At 39.1% G+C, this 19868-nt stretch overlaps 1 protein-coding gene across 1 annotated transcript in view; it reads left to right on the top strand.

Moving 5' to 3' along the window:
• The window catches only part of LOC122806591 (C4b-binding protein alpha chain-like), a gene marked incomplete in the record, with an annotated part of 1299259 nt that overhangs the window by 132796 nt on the left and 1146595 nt on the right, over nucleotides 1–19868 (top strand). The window contains 1 exon segment of the mRNA XM_044077140.1: nucleotides 14625–14724. Coding sequence (XP_043933075.1) covers nucleotides 14625–14724 — 100 coding nt within the window.

The raw sequence follows: 19868 nt of genomic DNA, 5'->3' as shown, positions 1-19868 counted from the left end.
TGCTGCGCTGGTGAGTTCGGCTCCGACATCAGCCTCGAGCCATCACTGTCGGTGCCGAGGGGTCCTTAGCTCCTCGGGCGGGGACCTCTGGCTCTGCCTGACAGGGGTGCTGAGGTCATGCGGAGTGTGTTAGAGCCTGGCTCTACTCCACAGTCGGCTCCGTCAGCCCCTCCTCTATGCTGCCTCAGGGTAAGTCGACTCACTCCCTCATCCCGGACCGCAGAGAGCCAACTTCTCAGGAGCTCCTTTGAGGATTTCATCCTCTTCCGAGGCCTCTCCTGATTTGGCAGAAGAGCCCCTCGGAAGAGGAAGTGCAAGAGGAAGCACATTGACTCACCTGAGTCTATCACGCCGGACACAGATCTGGATGATTCTGAGGGTTCCCCGTTCCCCTTCTGAAGATGTCTCATTTGCAGACATTCTGGAGATCCTTAAACAGAGGGGAAATTGGCCAGCCCTCAACCCTTCGGAGGACGAATCTGTGTATCTTGAGGCGTTTGGCTCTCGTCCTTCCACCTCCTGGGTGTCCCCCCCCTTTGACCCCCTCATGCAGGTGGTTGCTAAAAAAGCATGGACGGCTCCTGATTCAGTGGACCCCACTCCCAGGAGACCCTCCAAATTCATCACAGCTCCATCAGACAAGGAATTTTTATCAAAAGGAGTCTCTGTTGATGCTATGGTGGTAGCTGCCGCCACAAAGAAGGAACTGGCTGATCCTTCAGTGCCTGTCCATCCACCTAACAAGGAATCTAGGTCCATGGATAGGTACGGGAAGCGGATGTTCTCCTCAGCGACATTTACTATGCGTTCGCTGAATTACCTGTGCCATTTCACTTTCGTCTTCAAAGGGACTTGATCAAAGAAGCGAGTGAAATGCTGAAGGACCCTACAGCTGCGGGTTTCCAAGAGAAAATGAACACGCAGCTGGCTATCCTTAATTCTATTTCCAACTCCTCCATGCGCCTCCTCTCTTATGCGGCCGATGGAGCGAGCAGAGCCGCAGGAACAGGGGTAGCCTTACGTAGGCACGCCTGGATGCGGCTATGCAATTTTGCGGAACCTTTCAAGACGTCTTTCACAAACTCCCCTTTTGATGGATCATCTCTGTTTGGTCCACAAGTGAAAGAAACCCTGACTAGGTGCGAGACTGATGGCAAGACCCTTTCTGCCGTTGGAGTCCGTTTTTCTACTCCTTCTAGGCCTTACCCCAAAGGCCAGAAGGGGAAAGATGTGGTTCGTAAACAATCTCAAGGGACTTCGCCTGACGACAGAGTCGGTTCCCGCCAGAGGCAGAGGGGAACAACAATGGTAGGCGCCGCCCTAGAGGCAGAGGGGGTCCGCAGAACCAGGGCAATCGAGAAACGTCTTCCGATAAGCCCTTTCAGCATCCCTGAGGTGTTGCCCGACTGCCCATCTTCGGAGGCAGTCGGGGGAAGATTGTCACTGTACCCAGAAGCCTGGCTATCCTTGACACAAGACAAATGGGTACAGTCCATCATTTCCGAAGGTTATTCTATTCCCTTTCTTCGTTTTCCAAATCAGTCAAAAAAATCCCTTCCAGATGTTCCACCCGCTCAAAGGGATATAGCAGCTTTGGAAATTTCAAAACTGCTTGCAAAAAGAGCTATTCAGCCAGTGCCAGCAGACCAACTAGGATCCGGAATCTACTCAAGGTTCTTTTAGTTCCAAAGAAAACAGGGGACTGGAGACCAATTTTGGATCTCAGTATCTTGAACAGATCGGTCAAGAAAACAAGATTTCGGATGGTCACGCTGCAATCCATTCTTCCCCTATTGGGAAAAGGAAACTGGATGTGCTCTATAGACCTTCAGGACGCGTACTATCACATAAAAATGAACAGACGCTCCAGAAGATTCCTCCGCTTCAGGCTGGGAACCAGTCATTTTCAGTTCAGGGCCCTGCCCTTTGGTCTCACCACTGCCCCTCGGGTGTTTACCAAATGCATGGCAGTGGTAGCTTCTCACCTGAGACGACAAGGATTCCAGGTGTTTCCATATTTGGACGACTGGCTCCTCACAGCTCCCACCAAGCATCTCCTTCTGATGGCCAGAAATTACACTTTTCGCGTCTGTCAAAAACTGGGTATCTCAATAAATTGCGAAAAGTCTGTTTTGTCGCCTTGTCGTACTATTACCTACATAGGCGCAAATTTAGATACTGTAAACATGTCTGCAACACTAACGAACCAAAGGATATCCGACATTCAAAAATTGGTATCACTACTTCTCAACAACAACAGAGCCAAAGCCAGGTTAGTTCTAAAGGTGTTGGGAGTCATGGCAGCGGCCATACCTCTCCTTCCATTGGCCAGATACCACATGCGGATCCTTCAGTGGATGCTTTTTTCTCAATGGTCATACCAGGAACTTCCAATGTCTCACACCATTATGGTCACGCAAGCCTGCAAAAACTATCTCATGTGGCGGATGTCTTCCAGCCAGCTCCTGTTGGGGAGACCATTTGTTCCACCTCCTCCGGTTGCTACTCTGACAACGGATGCCTCCCTGATCGGGTGGGGGGGGCATTATCAGGGCAGGACAGTCCAGGGCACATGGCGACCAAACGAATGCCACTTGCACATAAATGTTGTGGAGATGAGAGCAGTGCTTTTAGCGTTGCAAGCCCTTCAAGACTCTCTTCCCTTGGGAACGATTGCAATCCAGACAGACAATATGTCTGTAGTGTGGTACATCAACAAACAAGGCGGAACCAGATCATACCCCCTGTGTCGAGAAGCACTCAGACTGTGGCAATGGGCGATTTCTTCTCAGCGTTTTCTGATAGCAACGCACATCCCCGGGAAGTCCAATCACATTGCGGACAAGTTGAGCAGAGCTATTCTCATGCCTCACGAGTGGTCTCTGAAAGACTCTGTAGTGAGAGAGATATTTCTCAAGTGGGGTCAGCCTTGCTGCGATCTTTTTGCTACTCCCCAAAACAGCAAGTGCAGAGAATACTTCACTCTATTCCCTTTACCAGGCCAACCCAGCAGGGACGCGCTAGTCCAAGTTTGGCCCGGGGACTTCTGTATGCATTTCCTCCTTTCCCACTGATCTCTCAAGTAATACAGAAAGCTATCGCTCAGAAGGCCTCATTGATCCTCATTGCTCCTTACTGGCCTCGGCAAGTGTGGTTCCCCTTTCTGCATCGATTTCTCTTGGAGCGACCGTGGAGTCTGGACCTAGTTCCAGATCTTTTGACCCATCAGTCGGGTCAGTTTCATCGCTCCCTCCCCTCTCTGAACCTCACTGCTTGGTTCCTCCACTTCCAACCGTAGCCAGGCTTCCTCAATTATCTCACTCTGTTAGAGATATTTTGATAGCTTCCCATAAATCTTCCACTCGAAGATTTATTTGAGTAAGTGGAAACGCTTTTCATATTGGGCACAAGGAAAGGACATAGATCCTTTCACCGCTTCCATCCAACTAGTCCTTGATTTTCTTGCTGAACTCTTCCATGCAGGTTCATCTCCATCTACTCTTAAGGTTCAATTGGCAGCTATTTCTAATTTCCATGTGGGTATTTCTGAATCTGCCCTAATGTCCCACAAACTCTGCAAAGCCTTTTTGAAAGGAGTTTTTCTTCTCAGACCTCCTGTAAGAAATCCTCCTTCTCCTTGGGACCTAAATTTAGTTCTTGCTTCTTTGATTCTTTCCCCTTCGAACCTGCAGCTTCATGTTCCTTAAAGTTATTATCATGGAAAACTCTCTTTCTGGTGGCTATCACATCAGCTAGAAGAATTTCAGAACTTCAAGCACTCAGTTGTCGTTCTCCTCACCACGTGTTCCATAAGGACAGAGTTTCCTTCTGAACTAACCCGTCCTTTTTGCCTAAGGTGGTTTCAACATCAAATCTAAACCAATGCATTGACCTCCCTGTCTTTTTCCCGCAGTATTCAAATAGGTCTGAACAAAAATTACACTGTCTGGATGTTCATCGTCAATTAAGGTACTACTTGGACAGGACGAAACAATTCAGAAAATCTGATCAGCTGTTTGTCTCCTATGGAAAGCAGAAAGGGACTTCCAGTTTCAAAGGTATCTTTATCCAGATGGCTAACATCTCTGATTACCCTTGTTTATGAGATTAGACACCAAAACTGCCTAATAAGCCTAAAGCCCATTCCACCAGAGCTTTGGCTACTTCTCTAGCCTTCCAAGACAGACTGCCTATTGACACCATTTGTGCAGCGGCTACTTGGGCTACTCCTCACACTTTTGTTTCCCATTATAAGTTGGATTTAGCTTCTAGGCATAGAGCTAATTTTGGTTCCACTGTTCTCAGGAGTCTGTTCCGTTAGGCCACCCGGGACAAGGTGCTAGGGACGAGGTCCCATCCAGCAAGAATGAAGGCGAGATAGACAACTTAACATATAGAAGTTATGTTCTTACCATAACGTTCCATGTTAGTTGTCTTCTTCTCGCCTTCTTCTTGCGTCCCACCCTCCTTCCCCCTGGCCCGGACAGACCTAGAGGAGTTGTGATCGTGACCTCTCTTTCTACCACCTCTTTCTAGTCATATGCTATTATGCATATTTCTTGGTTCAGGATGTAGGTCACCCTTTTTCTTCCTGTTGTTAGAGGTGGATTCTGTTTTACAGTTATACTGTTACTGTTATAAGCTGGGGTTAGCTTACAAACGAGATCTGAGGTAACTCTCGCCTAGCATTGTGGGATATAAGGGGAGCCTCGAGCCGGTGGAACCAACTCTCGAGCTTTAGAGTGGCCGAGTCGGAGCCGAGGTCGGCTCCGAACCCATCCAGCAAGAAGAAGGCGAGAAGAAGACAACTAACATGGAACGTTATGGTAAGAACATAACTTCTATTTATTCTCTATGTGCAAAGAAATGTTTTGTTTCATAACCAGTCAAAATGCCTGAGGATTTAATGGCAGGCTGTGACTCGATTTGTTTTTCTTTCTGAAAAAAGTAAGGTTAGTAATTTGATACATTTTTTTATCTTTATCTTTTTTTTTCCTTCTTTTATTATTTTCTTTGTTTAAACAATGACATTCTATTTAGATTATGTAGTGGGTAAAGGGTGGGGGAGGGCAGGGAGAGAACAGTAATGAAAATATCATTAATAGAATAATAACATATTTATTTCTTGTAAAAGTTTATAAGTTCTTCAAATGCTATTTCTAATTATACTTCCTTGATTATACTGCTTATGCTTGTTTGTAAATAATCTGTCATGCTTTAACTAATAATAATCAGAACTAAATAAGAGTAAATAATACGTTTTATTTTTAACTCTATTAATATAAACAGTAAGTAACATTCCATTGTATATACTTCTTACAGCTTTCTCTTACATTTTTTTATTTCTGCCTCACTCCCTTTTATTTTCTACTCTCTTTTTCTTTTCTTTATTAATATATAGAAATGATTTTGACTGTGTGGGCACAGTGAATAATAGGATTTGTATGAAAATTGAGTTGGGAGAAGAATGCTGAGTTTTATTGCTTGTTGGTAATTTTGAGTTTAATTTCACTTGCATAGAGGCTGTGATGATCTGTGGAATACATTGTGGAGGTTCTGTCATGTTTAGATGCATTTACACTGCTAAATGAATGTTTGTCACTAGTTTTTAATAAGTTTCCCGCCAAAATGTTAAGAGAGACAATCTGGGATGTGGGCTGTCTTATGCACAATGTCCTTGAGTTACCTCAGAATCTTCAAATCACAGAATTCTCACAGAGAAACTGAAAGCAGTTAGTATAAACATTGACAAGGTTATCACACTGACACACCACAGATTCAGGAAAAATACTCTGTTCATAAAATATGTCAGTTGTAATGAGTTTAAATGATGTAGTTGCTTGTAGTAAGTAAATGTCTTATTTTAGAAGGCATAAAAAATGAAACATTTATTTAAATGTTTTTGAAAATCTACTTAACAGCAGCATAATAATCTGTGTTAAAATTTGTGTTCCAAACATATACTTTACTATAACTCATTTAATTCATCTGATTGACAAACATAAATAATCTTATAACTCTATTCTGGAAGAAATGTCATGTGATATATTTTAAAGCAGTAGGTTAGCATGATTGTAAAATCTGGTTACCAATATGTGTTTGCTGTGCATTGTTTTGTATAAAGCAGACAGATTTATTCTGGGGACAGCAAGTGGGATGGTGCTCTGCAGGGGCACAACTCAGTGAGATCAGATATATATATATATATATATATATATATATATATATATATATATATATATATATATATGTGTGTGTGTGAGTGTGATGGCTTTTTTTTCTGAGAGTCTGCATGGCTATCCAATATGATTTGTAATGATTTCTATGAATACAATGTTTTACTCTATTGACAAAATGAATGTTTGCCACAAGTTTTAATAAGTTTCCGCCAAAATGTTAAGGGAGACAATCTGGGATGTGGGCTGTCTCATGCACAGTGTCCATGAGTTTTCTCAGAAGCTTCACTCACAGAATTTTCACAGAGAAACTGAAAGCAGTTAGTATAAACATTGACAAGGTTATCACACTGACACACCACAGATTCAGGAAAAATACTCTATTTATAAAATGTGTCAGTTATGATGAGTTTAGATGATGTAGTTTCTTGTAGCAAGTAAATATCTTATTTTAGAAGGCATAGAAAATGAAACATTTATTTAAATGTTTTTGAAAATCTACTTAACAGTAGCATAATAATCTGTGTTAAAAACTTGTGTCCCAGACATATACTTTACTATAACTCATTTAATTCATCTGATTGACAAGCATAAATAATATTATAACTCTATTCTGGAAGAAATGTCATGTGATATATTTTAAAGCAGTAGGTTAGCATGATTGTAAAATCTGGTTGCTAGTGTGTGTTTGCTGTGCATTATTTTGTGTGAAGCGGACAGATTTGTTCTGGGGATGGCAAGTGGGATGGTGCTCTGCAGGGGCACGGCTCGGTGAGATCAGATATATGTGTGTGTGTGTGTGTGTGTGTGTGTGTGTGTGTGGGGGTGGGTATGTGTGTGTGTGTATATGTATGTGTGTGTGTCTGTGTTTGTGTGTGATGGCTTTTTTTTTTTTAGGTAATAACGCAGGTGTTTCTGAGAATCTGCATAACTATGCAATATGATTTATAATAATTTTTATGAATACAATATTTTACTCTATTGACAATAATGAGTTTAAGTAAATGCTCATATACAAACAATTCAAGATTTTTTTGGAAGCTGTTGATAGAATTCACATGACAGAAAATAGATGCATCTTAATGCATGTAATGTCTGAATCATATTAGCCAAAGTTTTTGATTTAAATGAATGTTAGAACATAATTTTCTCTCCTCTTGATTTCTAACATTAAGATTATTTGAATGCTATTAGAATACAAGTGTTGTATATTACATAGATCTATATAATAGTATGAACAGTTTAAAAAAAAAAAAAAAAAAGTTTATTTTAGTTTATATGATGCTGTTTTACCAAATGTGTAGTTTTGTCTTGATAGATAATTGAATTGAAAACTGTTAAACTCAGTTAAATATAACTAGTATTAAATTGATAAGGTGGTAGCTGAGGTACTGCTGCTTAGGGTAGGGGGTTAACTTGAGTAGTAAATACTGCTCTAAGTTGGAGTTTTCAACTCCAGGCGGGATGCAAGGTTTAATCCCTACATTATTTTCACTTGTTCATTGTTATATGTATATAGTTTTGACATCCACAATATATTTTGTACACTCATTGTCACTACAAACAAAATTGAATCCTATACAAAATCCCATAAGAGATTTAATAAATACAGCTATGTTTAAAGGTACACCTAAAAGAGGAGATGTAACATTATTTATCTTGTTGTTTGTTATTTCGATCATAAGATTCTTGAGTTTTAAAAATGCCAAATGACATCTTTAAAAGGAATTTCTTTAAACATTAATGGATTGAATAATCCGTGTAAAAGGGCAAGCCTAATAAAATACATTAATCTACACAAGGCCAATCTAGTCTTCCTGCAAGAAACCCATCTTTTGAAAAAAGATATTGATAAACTAGCCACTAATAAGTATACAGATTTGGTTAGTTCAGAGCACACTCAGAAAAAAAGAGGAGTGGCTATTTTATGGAATAAAAGTATGCCCATTCCTAAAACCATTAAGTCTTATCAGGATGACAAAGGAATGTTTTGTATGGTTACAATACAAATTAATGGGAAGACTTACACTTTAATTAATGTATATTGGATACCTGGAATTGGTATTAATACAGTGTAACATCATATTGATAAGATCATATCATTCTCTGTAGGGGATATTATTTTGGCTGGTGATTTTAATTGTATACTACATGAAAGTGATACTACCACTATAAAGAAAAGAAGAATTACATCTAATGCAAAACATTTAAATGATTTTGCTAATTCTTATCATTTGAATGATATTAATAATCAGAGTCAAAATCATTACCATACACCTTTTTTTCTAACAGATACAAAACTTATTCAAAAATAGATAGGGTCTTTATTTCTAACCAGATGGTAACAGATTTAATTAATTCCAAAATCATTTCATGTCCTATATCTGATCATAACTCAATTGTTTTGAATTCATGATAAAAATACTCATAATGTTCAGATCAAAAGGATACCAGCATACTTAACTCAGCTAAAAGACTATAAAGAATATATACTTTCAGAAGTACAACATTTTCTAGACATAAATAATACTCCTGAAGTCTCCATTGTCTATGTATGGGATGCCTTAAAATCATATCTATATGGACAAAGTATCAGATGGTATAATAACAAAAGGAAATCTTGGGATAAGGAATTGTTAGATATTCAAAGTAAACTAGACTCTTATAAACATAATAATAAAGAAAATATTATGGACAAGAAAGTTATTGAAGAAATAAACAAACTAAATGAGAAATACAAAGAAATTTTAACTCATAAAGTTAAAATAACTTTAGAGAAATACAAGTTTTGTCTTATTCAATAAGCCCCAAATACTTACATAGACTTAAAAATAAAACAAAAGATTGAATAAACAAAACCATATCAAAGAAATCTTTTCTCTAAGGAAAAGAAGAATGTTTCTAGTATACCAGAAATACTGGATGAATTTAGAAATCACTTTCACAAGATTAACCATAACAACATTAACATGGAACCTAAAGATAAAATAAAGGAGTTTATAACCACAAACATGAATAAAAAGCTTAATAAACAACAGATTAAACTATTGGACAAGAGTATTTCATATACAGAAGTTATTACACAAATAAATAAGCTTAAATCAAACAAAGCACCGGGTAATGATGGTATTATACCAGAGATATATAAAATCCTTTCTAAAACTACATATTCATTAATACATAAGGTTTTTATTCTGGCCCAAACTGAGTTAATAACCCCCATCTTGGCAATATACATTTATTTCACCAATTTTAAAACCTAATAAAGATCCAACTAGATGTTCTTCATATCGACCCATCTCATTACTTAATGTTGATTATAAAATGTTTGAGTATTTTTGCTGATAGATTGAAGACAATTATCCCCGGCATTATAGACATAGATCAGACGGGCTTCATTGTAAATAGAAATACTTTTGATAATATAAGAAGAACTTTAACATTAATTGATTTTGCAAATAGGAAAAAGAAAGATTTAACACTTATTAGTCTTGATATAGGTTCAGCATTTGATTCAGTAAGTTGGGACTATCTGTTTACCTTACTGAAATGCACAAATTTATCTGATGCATTTGTAAATTTAATTGAGCATTTATACAAAGGAACACTGGCTTATATTAAGGTAGGAACATATGTTTCACAAAAAATACCCATTCTTAAAGGTACAAAGCAAGGATGTCCACTTTCTCCACTATTATTCACTTTAGTAATGGAGCCTTGGGCTAATTTGATTAGAAACAGTACTGACATAGAGGGTTTTGAAATAGAAGAAAATACAACATCAAAAATTCAACTTTTTGCAGATGTTCTAATTACATCAGCAGGATCTAATTCTTCTATGCAGTCTTTATTTGATAAAATGATGAATTTTAAAAGTATTTCTGGTTTAATATTCAATGAAGAAAAAACTAAAATACTACCTATATATACACGAAAAAATACTCTCATTAGTGATTTTACTAAATATGTACCCAACTCGGGTCAGATAACTTATTTAGGTATAATACTATCTAAAGATATTAAATCTATTATATATAATAACTATAATACCTGTTTTCTTAATATACAAAATCTTTTAATACCTGGAATAATATGTTTTTACTATGGAGGAGAGACTTACAATTATTAAAATGATAATATTCCCCAAGATTTTATACTTAATACAATCAATAATACTTTCACCTACAAAAATAACTATCAAGAAACTGAATACACTAATGTTAAATTTCTTATGGGCACCTAATAGACCTAGGATTGCATTAAAGAAACATACTAATAGCTGGTCTCAAGGGGTATTTCTTTTCCAGACTTTAATTTATATATTATCTCTTCTATTATAAAAGTTATTACTTTATTAATAGATCGGTCATATGTCAAAGTGGAAAGATTATTGGGAGCTAATTAGTATGCACTTCATGAAAATCTCCTTAACACATAAAAATATGATTATAAATAACTCCATGTTGTGGTTGCTAAAGGAATTTTGTACTTCACCTATTACACCTAAACATATGGTCTGTTACCCATTAAATATTATTATTAGTTATCGTAACTTTATATTCATGCACCCTAAGTATAGGGAATGGAATTTTATTGTATTCCCTATAATTTATACTCAGGGTATGCTTATGTCATCTACTTCTGAAGGAGCTCATTTAGCTATAGATAATAATCTAAAGTACTGGTATCAGCTGATATCTGATAATAAAGTTAAAAATCTAGATTTCTTAAAACAAGAATTTGATCTAAGAGAAACTTGCTGGTTAGAGGTTCAGATCTTTAGACAACATCTCATTGATAGAATAGATCTAATGTCTATAACAGTTAAAGAATCTATTCCAAAACTGATTGATTACTTGATAATAAATTTACAGCATAAAGTTTCTGATAAAGGTAAACTTTCATATATACATAAAATTATCAGACAAGAAACTTTTTACAATGTAGATTCATACTGGAATTATTTCACCTCTATTAATGGGGACCCACCAACTCAACAAGATAAACAATATATATTGGAATCTGCTTATAGAACTACATCTTCCATTGTCTGGAGACTTTATACATGGAAATTTTTACATAGATCTTTTATACACCTTTGATGATGAATAAAATTAATAATAAAGATAATCTATGTAAGAGATGTAATGTAGAAATTAATGCTGACTGGGCTCATATGTTTTATGACTGTATGAAGTTGAAAGAATACTGGAAGTCAATTAATGAATTTTGCAGGCTCTTTTACAGATAATTTCATTATTTCTAAGTCTCTTATATTATTCAACACACCTGTACCTCAATGTGTTAAAAGATTAAGCTTCCCTTGTTATGGTCTATCCTAGCAGTGGCTAGGAAAATAATAACTAGAAATTGGATTTCAGATACACCTCCTTCGTTCAATGAATTTAAAAATGTTATGAATATAATGTGTCATATGGAAATAAGCACAATTAGAATGAGAACAACTAGAAAAACATCACATTTTATTGTATGGGATAATTTACAAAATTTGTTAAAAAAATTCTAATTTCAATAGCACAGTATTTTAGTTTAATTAATTGATCTGATTGTAGTGGATGTCTTTGTAAATACTTTAGTTGTTTTGTTGAATATTATAATAATACCTATTTTTAATTATTTGTATAAAATTGTTATGATATTTCTCTTATATGTTAAAACAATAAACTTGTTTTGAAAAAAAAATATTTTGGAGAGTTGCTTTGTGTAAAAGGCCAGCAATTAAAATGGGTGGCCTCTCCTTGGGATCTGAGTTTTATGTTCTGAAGAGCTAACATTTGTTCCATTTTAACCAGCTAACCTGGCTGAGTTGAGGTTCTTAACATGGAAAACTCTTCTACTGATTGCTCTGACCTCTGTAAGAAGGGGTATCAGAGTTGCATGTGAGTCAGCCTTGCCTCACTTTCCACAGAGACCAGGTTTCTTTGAGAACTAATCCTTTTATGCCAAAAGGGGATCTGAGTTTACTTCAGACCAAATTATTCAACTGAGTGTTTTCCTGAACCTAGAAATGAGGGAGTGCGAGAACCCTTCATATGTTGGATGTCCACAGACAACTATGGTAGTATCTTGACAGAGCTAAATCTTTCAGATCTTCAGATCGATTGTTGGTTTCTTGTGAAATTGAGAAGGGTCAACCTGTGTTAAAGCAGACTATTTCCAAACGATTGTCTAAGGCTATTAATTAGTCTGCAGTGTGAAGACCTCACTCTACCAGGGCCTTGGCTTCATCTGTGGCTTTTTGGAAAGAGTGGAATTCTAGAAGTATTCTAGAAGCAGCAACCTGTCCTGTGCACTATTCTCTAGGTCTAGATCATTCTTTGATAAGATCATTCTCCAGAGGCTTCTGTACTCTTCTCTTTTTACCTCCCCAAATGTAGTAAGATAGGGTAATCTACTGATATAGGTAAGACTACTGCAGCAATGCTCAGTATAAAGAACATGGTAAATTTCTTTACACAACTGTACTATTATAGTAGATATTCAAGTGGCCACTGCTGCAGTGGCTGCTCCTTCCCTTCATACCCCTTGGGTTTTTATTTTTTGGTGTGTTTATGCTAGGATGTGGACACTTATTTTCTGCTTTCCTTAGCATTGTCTTTTCAGGGCTCAGCCTCCACATCTGGCATGAAAGCTCTGAAGGACTTGGTGCACAAACCTGTCTTTGTTCAGCTTGAGTTGACTGCTTGGGTGTGTGGATGGTGCCCTGAAACTTTGGTAGCTGACTGTTATCCTATGCAGGATATAACCCATTAAGCTAAGGCTACTCTAGAAGAGATTCACACATCTGGTTTTATGGTAAGTTTTTACTTGATTTCCTGATCCTGCAAGTGGGTATGCCAGTTTGGGAAATAGTGATGAATAACAATGAAAGAAGTTCAGTGATGCAGTAGCCTTAGCTATATTTGGGTCATATCTAAGTTGCCCACTGGATCATGTATAAGCCAATTACTTCTCCAGCCTATTTCCTTTTCCAAGGATGCAAATTGGAGAAAATATTTATTGCTGTATATGGAGGCAACTCAAACTTTTTGTAGACAGAAGTATGTCGTTCAAGATGACCTGTGAGGGGAGTTCCTTTTCCTTAAACTCTTGAGTTATCTAAAGCAATCATAACCGTGGCTGCTTGAATATTCTGGAAAAAAAAACGTAAACCTTTGCTTTCTGAAGCAAAGACCCATTCAAGCAGTGCAGTAACTACTCTGGCCTTATTATGCATTGTAGTCTTTGGGAATAAATGTGCAGTCCTTACATGGTGTCCTTGGAAAGCTTTCACCAAAGCTATAAGCAGGGCAAGGATTTCAGGTTTAGGTCTTTCACATTCACAGTAATCAAAGATGTGCTGCTATGAGGGAGGCTAAAATATAGAATGAGCTTGTGTCTTTTTTTTTTTTTTCTGCAGGTAACAAGGAAGGATGTTATACCACTACAAGTTGTGCATTTACTATAATAGAGCTGGTTGAACAGGTCCACCCTTGTTAACATGCTCTCCTGCTTCTTGCTGACTTTATTTGGAAGTTTGTGAGTAACTTGTCTGCATGTTTGTGGCATAATAGGGATGTGGAAAGGATGTGATGAAGAATGTTCCCAACTGGATCCTTGTCAGTTGATCAAGTTTTCAGAATCTCCAACTTCATGTAGTTGAGATCATATGATCGAGTTTTTGAAAACCCAAAACTTTTGATTGGAGATTGCAGTACAGTGCAGATCATGCAGTGTACCCTTTTCATCACTGTAGTTCAATCTTGGAGTTGGTATATATAACTTGTAGGGGATATGGGGGGATGTGCAGGAGGCTTGCTCCCCTGCAGAAACATGAAAAAAATTAGATGTTTTTTGGGGGGGGGGGGGTCCTGACGTTTGAGTTTTTTGAAACTCAATCATGTGGTCCCAAACATATGAATTTTGGATTTCTGGAAACTTTATCAGCTGGTAGGGATCCCCACAGCCTGAATGTGAATAAAGGAGTAAGGGTTTTTTTAAATACCAAGGTGCCTAATGCTTGACAGTATTATTCCTACCGTTAATGCAAATAAACTAGGCTAGTCCACTCTCTCTTGTGTTGCATTTACAGCTTTGACATTTTTTGTGCAGTTTCTTCTTTGGGTTGCAGTTGATTAGCATTCTCCATAAGGTTTGGAGCTAGGATGGAACCACATGTGCCTTTCTAGCAGGGATGCCCCAGTACATGCTGGAAATGGTTGCATGTGTTCCTGCAGGAGAAGCTTAAGATTTAAGAATTACTACAACAGGATTTTCAGTAAGGAGACCTCAGCTTTTTCCAGCTAGAGGGTTCCCTCTCAAACATGAGCTAAAATAGTAAAGAAAAATTTCATGTTTACAGTGAATGTTGCCTGAACTAGATTGTCATTTGCCTTATTGTACTGAAAGTAACTGTAATCACTTTTTCTTGTCTGGTCTTTTATTTAGCCAAGAGTTGTGGTCCTTTGGAAGATATACAGAATGGCGTTGTCGTGTATAGCAACAGTGTTCATTTTGGCTCTGTTGCTGAGATATCTTGTAAAGAAGGGTAAGTGTTGTGTCGGTCATGCAATTTGGTGTTGGTGATGTTGGTAGTAGTTTAATCTCTAAAACAGAATGGGAGTTTGTTTAACCACAAGGTTCAACGAGTGCTGGGATATTGATAACATGGAAAGCTAAGCAGCAGTTACTCTGCAGGAGTCTCACACCTAGTAGCTGTAATCAACCTGCTGATCAGAATACAGCCATCTTGAAGTTCACGGAAGTACTGGCTTCTTGGAAGAATGCTTTGGTAGCTGTATGTGCAGAGGTTAAACATTTTTCAGACTGCTTAATGTAGTCCCCATTTCAATTTTAAACCATGATTATAAAATGTATTTTTATTTCATTTTTTTGCTTTTGTTTAATGGGTTTGTCTGACTGGAGTTGGTCAAAAATCCCTTTTCAGTGGAGGCACAGAGAGAACCTCTTTACTGACTGTCTTTTTACATTTTTTTAATGTACGTAAATGGACATAAGATAATAAAGGAAATATTTCACACAAGCTAATTGCATTCCTATGAAAGTTGAGGCAACCGTTTAAGTATAAAAAATTGTTGTATTAGTAGCTGCTAAAAAAGCATACCTTCACATCCCCATCAGGGAGTCTCACAGAAAGTATCTTCGTTTCAGGGCTGGCTCGCAGCACTTTCTGTTCTCCTCTCTTCCCTTTGACTTATCTACTGCTCCCAAAGTTTTCACAAAATGTCTGGCTCCAGCAATTGCTTACTGCAGGCAAAGGAATATTCAAATTTACCCATACTTGGATGACTGCCTAATTTAGGCAGGCACACAAGAAAAGCTGCTAAAAGACCTATCCTTTTGTAAAAGGTCTGTTAACTTCTCTTTGGTACACTGTCAACAAAAAGAAATCAAAACCAGTACCTACCAAGCGGATTACTTTTCTGGGAGCAAGTCTGGACACAGCCTCACAGATGGCATACCTCACACCAGAACAAAAGGCTCTTCCAGCCTACTTCAAACTGCTGGCCACTAGACCCCTGCTTACTGCAAGGAAAGTCCTGCAAGCCCTGGGGTACATGGCCTCTTGCATCCTCCTTATTCTATATGCCAGACTGCATATGAGGAAACTTCAATGGTACTTTAAATGCCTTTGGTGTTGGCACACTCAGGATCTAGAAAATCTGTTGCCCGTCATTCCCTGCATCAAGGCAGAATTCTTGTGGTGGGCCTCGGCCTGTTCCCAGAACAAGGGACTGCCCTTCCTCTCACCCACAGCAGAACAGACCCTCACCACAGATGCTTCAGATTACGTATGGGGAGCTCACCTGGGCGGCACATGCGTACAGGAGGAATGGAACCCCCAGCAAATCCTACTGCACATAAATCTAAAAGAGATTATGGCAGTGCAGCTAGCCTTGACAGTATTCAAGTCTGTCCTTTGCCCAGGAACCCTCTACATCAAAACCGACAACACAACAGTGATGCAGTACATCAACAAACGGGGGGGAACAAATTCTTACCCCCTGTGTAGGTTGGCCGTAACCCTTTGTTTAATTGCAGCCTCCATAGGCCTGCACCTGATAGCTCCATACCTACCTGGCTCCCTCAACACCTTGGCGGACTAGTTAAGCAGGGTGGTCCTGGACCACCACGAGTGGCAGCTCAACAGGTCTACCTTCTGTCAGATAACACAAGAGTGGGAAACACCACAAGTTGACCAGTTTCCCTCTCCCACACACCATCAGCTCATCAAGCTCTGCACAAGAGCATCCACAACATGGCTTGGAGAGTGGATGCCCTGTCCTTTCCCTGGGCCCATCTCGGTTTATGCCTTCCCTCCCTTGTCACTCCTACCAACAGTACTGATAAAGATAAGAGGAAAAGCCAAGAGCCATTGTTAAAGCACCAGACTGGCCCAGACAGCATTGGTACCCCATGCTAAGCAGCCTGTCCCAGTACCCCCCTTAGCATCTTTCACAGGTCCCAAACCTCCTGACTCAGAAAGAGGGAAAATTCCTGCATCCACCCGCTGCAGACTCTCAATTTGGCAGCTTGGCTTATACCCTGACCTTCCAACAACCTGCCCTCCTCCGCACACAGGTCCTGGAAGTACTCAGAGAGGCCAGGCGCCCTAGCAACAGGAAGGTCTTGCACAGATAAATGGAAATTCTGCACCTGGATCCAGGCTAAAGGGGCAGACATGTCTAAGCCCTCCCTATCACTTTTTTATCCTGGAATACTTAGCCGGCCTTCTCAACAGCAGCCTTTCATTCTCTTCCATTAAGGTGCACACCTCCACTATCCCTGCTCATTGCCACACTGAGCAGCCCCTTTTCTTTCACCCCCTCATTAAGCAATTCCTTAGGGGAGCTAGTAACCTTAATCCCCTCAGAAGGGCTCCTACTCCCACATGTGACCTAAACTTCATACTGGAGAAACTCACCCTGCCTCATTTTGAGCCAGCTGGCTCAGCAGATCTAAAATTAGTCTCCTGGAAAACTGCCTCCCTCCTGGCTATCACCTCTGCCAGAAGACTCTCTGAGCTGCAAGCTCTAATGGCAGTAGAGCCTTTCCTTATCTTCCAAGCTGATAGTCACCCTCAGAACCAACCCCTCCTTTATGTCCAAGGGTGGTATCCAGTGTGGTCCTTAACCAGTCCATCCACCTGCCCACCTTTTTTCCACACCATCAAAACAAGAATGAAAGGATCATGCACTCCCTAGGCGTGCTTGGACAACTCCAGGACTAAGCCCGTCAGAAAATATGACCACCTTCTGCTTAGCTTTGCCTCTGGGGCAGAGGGCAAAGCCAGCTCCAAACAAACCATTTCCAAATGGATAGCACAATGCATACATTTCTGCTACAAACACCATGGTAAGACTCCCCCAAAGGGGATTAGAACCCACTCTACCAGAGCAGCCTCCACCTCTGCAGCTTTCCTCAGAGGAGTATCTACTAGAGACATTCTAGAAGCTGCAACCTTGGACATCTGTTCACACCTTTACCAAGCATTACCATCTGCCTCTCTTCTCTAAATCTAGGGCGGGATTTGCCACTGCAGTCCTGCAAAGCATGCTAGCCAACCCTTGACTCCATGGACTGCCTCCACCCTTCTAAGCTTTATGAATCTACCCAAAAGTGATGACTGCAAAGGTGAAAAACTAAGAACATAGTACAGTTGTGTACACTTACCGTAAATGTAGATGTCTGAGTGTCTTCACTGTTGCATTCCTGGTTTCCTGCCCTCCTTTCCTCTCTTTTTACTGTTCCTTTTTTTTATTGTTCTTTCCTAAGAAGAGAACAGGTTGGGGTAAGAAAAACTGATGTAATGGCGTCGGCTGCTTTCCCTTGTACCCTTGACATCCGGTAGCAAGCAACAACAACAGACTCCCTAAACCGAAGCCTCTGGTATTTTGGCCGGCTGAGGGCTATCCAGGCAGGGATAACCCAAAAGTGATCACTGCAACAGTGAAGACACTCTAACATCTACATTTATGGTAAGTGTACACAACTATGGTATCACCTGTAAGGGTCTGGTGTTAACATCACCCAGCTGGAAGGCAAAACTTGCTAAAGTTCACTTTAGCACAGTTAAAATATATATTTTTTTCAAAGAAATGGAAGAAAACCAACCCATAAAACATCAGACATATCTTTATTCTCTGGTTTGGAAGTGTTGGCATAAGTTATTGTAAAAATAAGCAATGCAAGTAGTCAGAGCAGGTTACCTGTTTAAGTGGACTTTCAAAGCATTGCTGCTTCCCTAACTTCATACGTAAAGTAACCAGACTCCGTAAAAACAAAAATGTGAATGCTTGGAACAGAATCTTTGGAAAATGTTTTAAATTTTGCAGTATTTGATTGTGCACTTCAGCGCCATCCCGTATTGTTAGTGTTTGATGTATTTTAATGTACTTATTAGGCATACATGAATGAATATTGTCTGTGCTTAGATACTGTGTAGCAGAATTGCACACAAGTCTTGCAAAACCAGGCAGTTTTGTAGAGAATGTATTTTAAACAAAGATTATAGCCTTGCAGATAAATTTGAAATCAAGTAAAAGACAGCGTGAGTGTATAGGAGTGTAAGCCTGTTGCATCAGTCTGTAGTGTTAATAGAAAGTGGCAGCTTGAGTGTATAATAGTGTAAGCCATTACAGCATCAGTCTGTACCGTTAGTAGAAATTGGCAGTGTGAGTGTATAGGAGGGCAAGCCTGTAGTGTTAATGATTGAAATGTCACTTGCATACTTGTACATCTGATGTTGCTATTTTGCTGAAGGCTACTGTAGAATATGTTTGCTGCTGCATTTGCTGTGGCCATTACAAGGACCACTTCTGTTTCCATAGTGCTGCTGCCCTTTCACTGAACTGCTGATGTGTCCGAAGTGTTAGTCAGACTCAAGAATGACTTGCTGTACTGTTGAGCCAACCTCTGATGCGACAGCACTGTTACAACATCACAGAAGCTGGCTACATAGTTCCTTTGAAGGGAACAATAAAATTACACTTAGGCTGATTTGGATCAGAAACATTTTTTATGCAATTTGGGTGCCACCAGTTTCCTGTTTGGCTACAAGGCTTGAACCTTGGGTAAAACAGAAGAGCATCATTAAGACAAATGGCAAATGAATTTAACAATTCAAAATTTTTGGGTGAATTTAGTTCTCAGAATTAAAAGAAATTTAGATGTCCTACAAGGTTTCATAATACGACGCACACTCAGTAAATGTAATCCGGTGTAGGATTTCTTAAAAAGGACGTTTGGAGCAAATAAATGGCTTTTTGTATTTTGAGAAATTTAAAGATTTAATTTTATTTTTCAATAAACATAGCATTCATTAATTGTAGTGGTAAACTACATTACCATGTAGAAATCTGTCGTGGTGTGAGGTGTGTATGCTTTTTTATTGTTTTATGGTCACGAAAATATATGTTTATCTCGGTATTCAAGTAAACTCTTGATTCCTGAGAAGTTGGCTTACCTTAATCACAAGTAAAGTATATATTTTTTTACGAAGTAGAGTAAGGTTCAGAGTTGATTCTTCCTGTTTGTAGTTAAGCCATACCTGAATTAAGGTATGCACATTTGGAGGTAGTTATTTTTCACTTTTTCCCCACAGCTGACCAGCTGCTATCAGTGTACCTTCCAGTCCGTCTGTTATACTGGACACACAGCCTTCTCCATGCT

Source organism: Protopterus annectens, chromosome 7.part0, assembly GCF_019279795.1.
Source record: "Protopterus annectens isolate FY-2018-M chromosome 7.part0, PAN1.0, whole genome shotgun sequence".
In the NCBI taxonomy this organism is placed as follows: domain Eukaryota; kingdom Metazoa; phylum Chordata; order Ceratodontiformes; family Protopteridae; genus Protopterus; species Protopterus annectens.
Note: the sequence above shows the minus strand (reverse complement) of the source record. Positions and strands in the feature narration are given on the sequence as shown.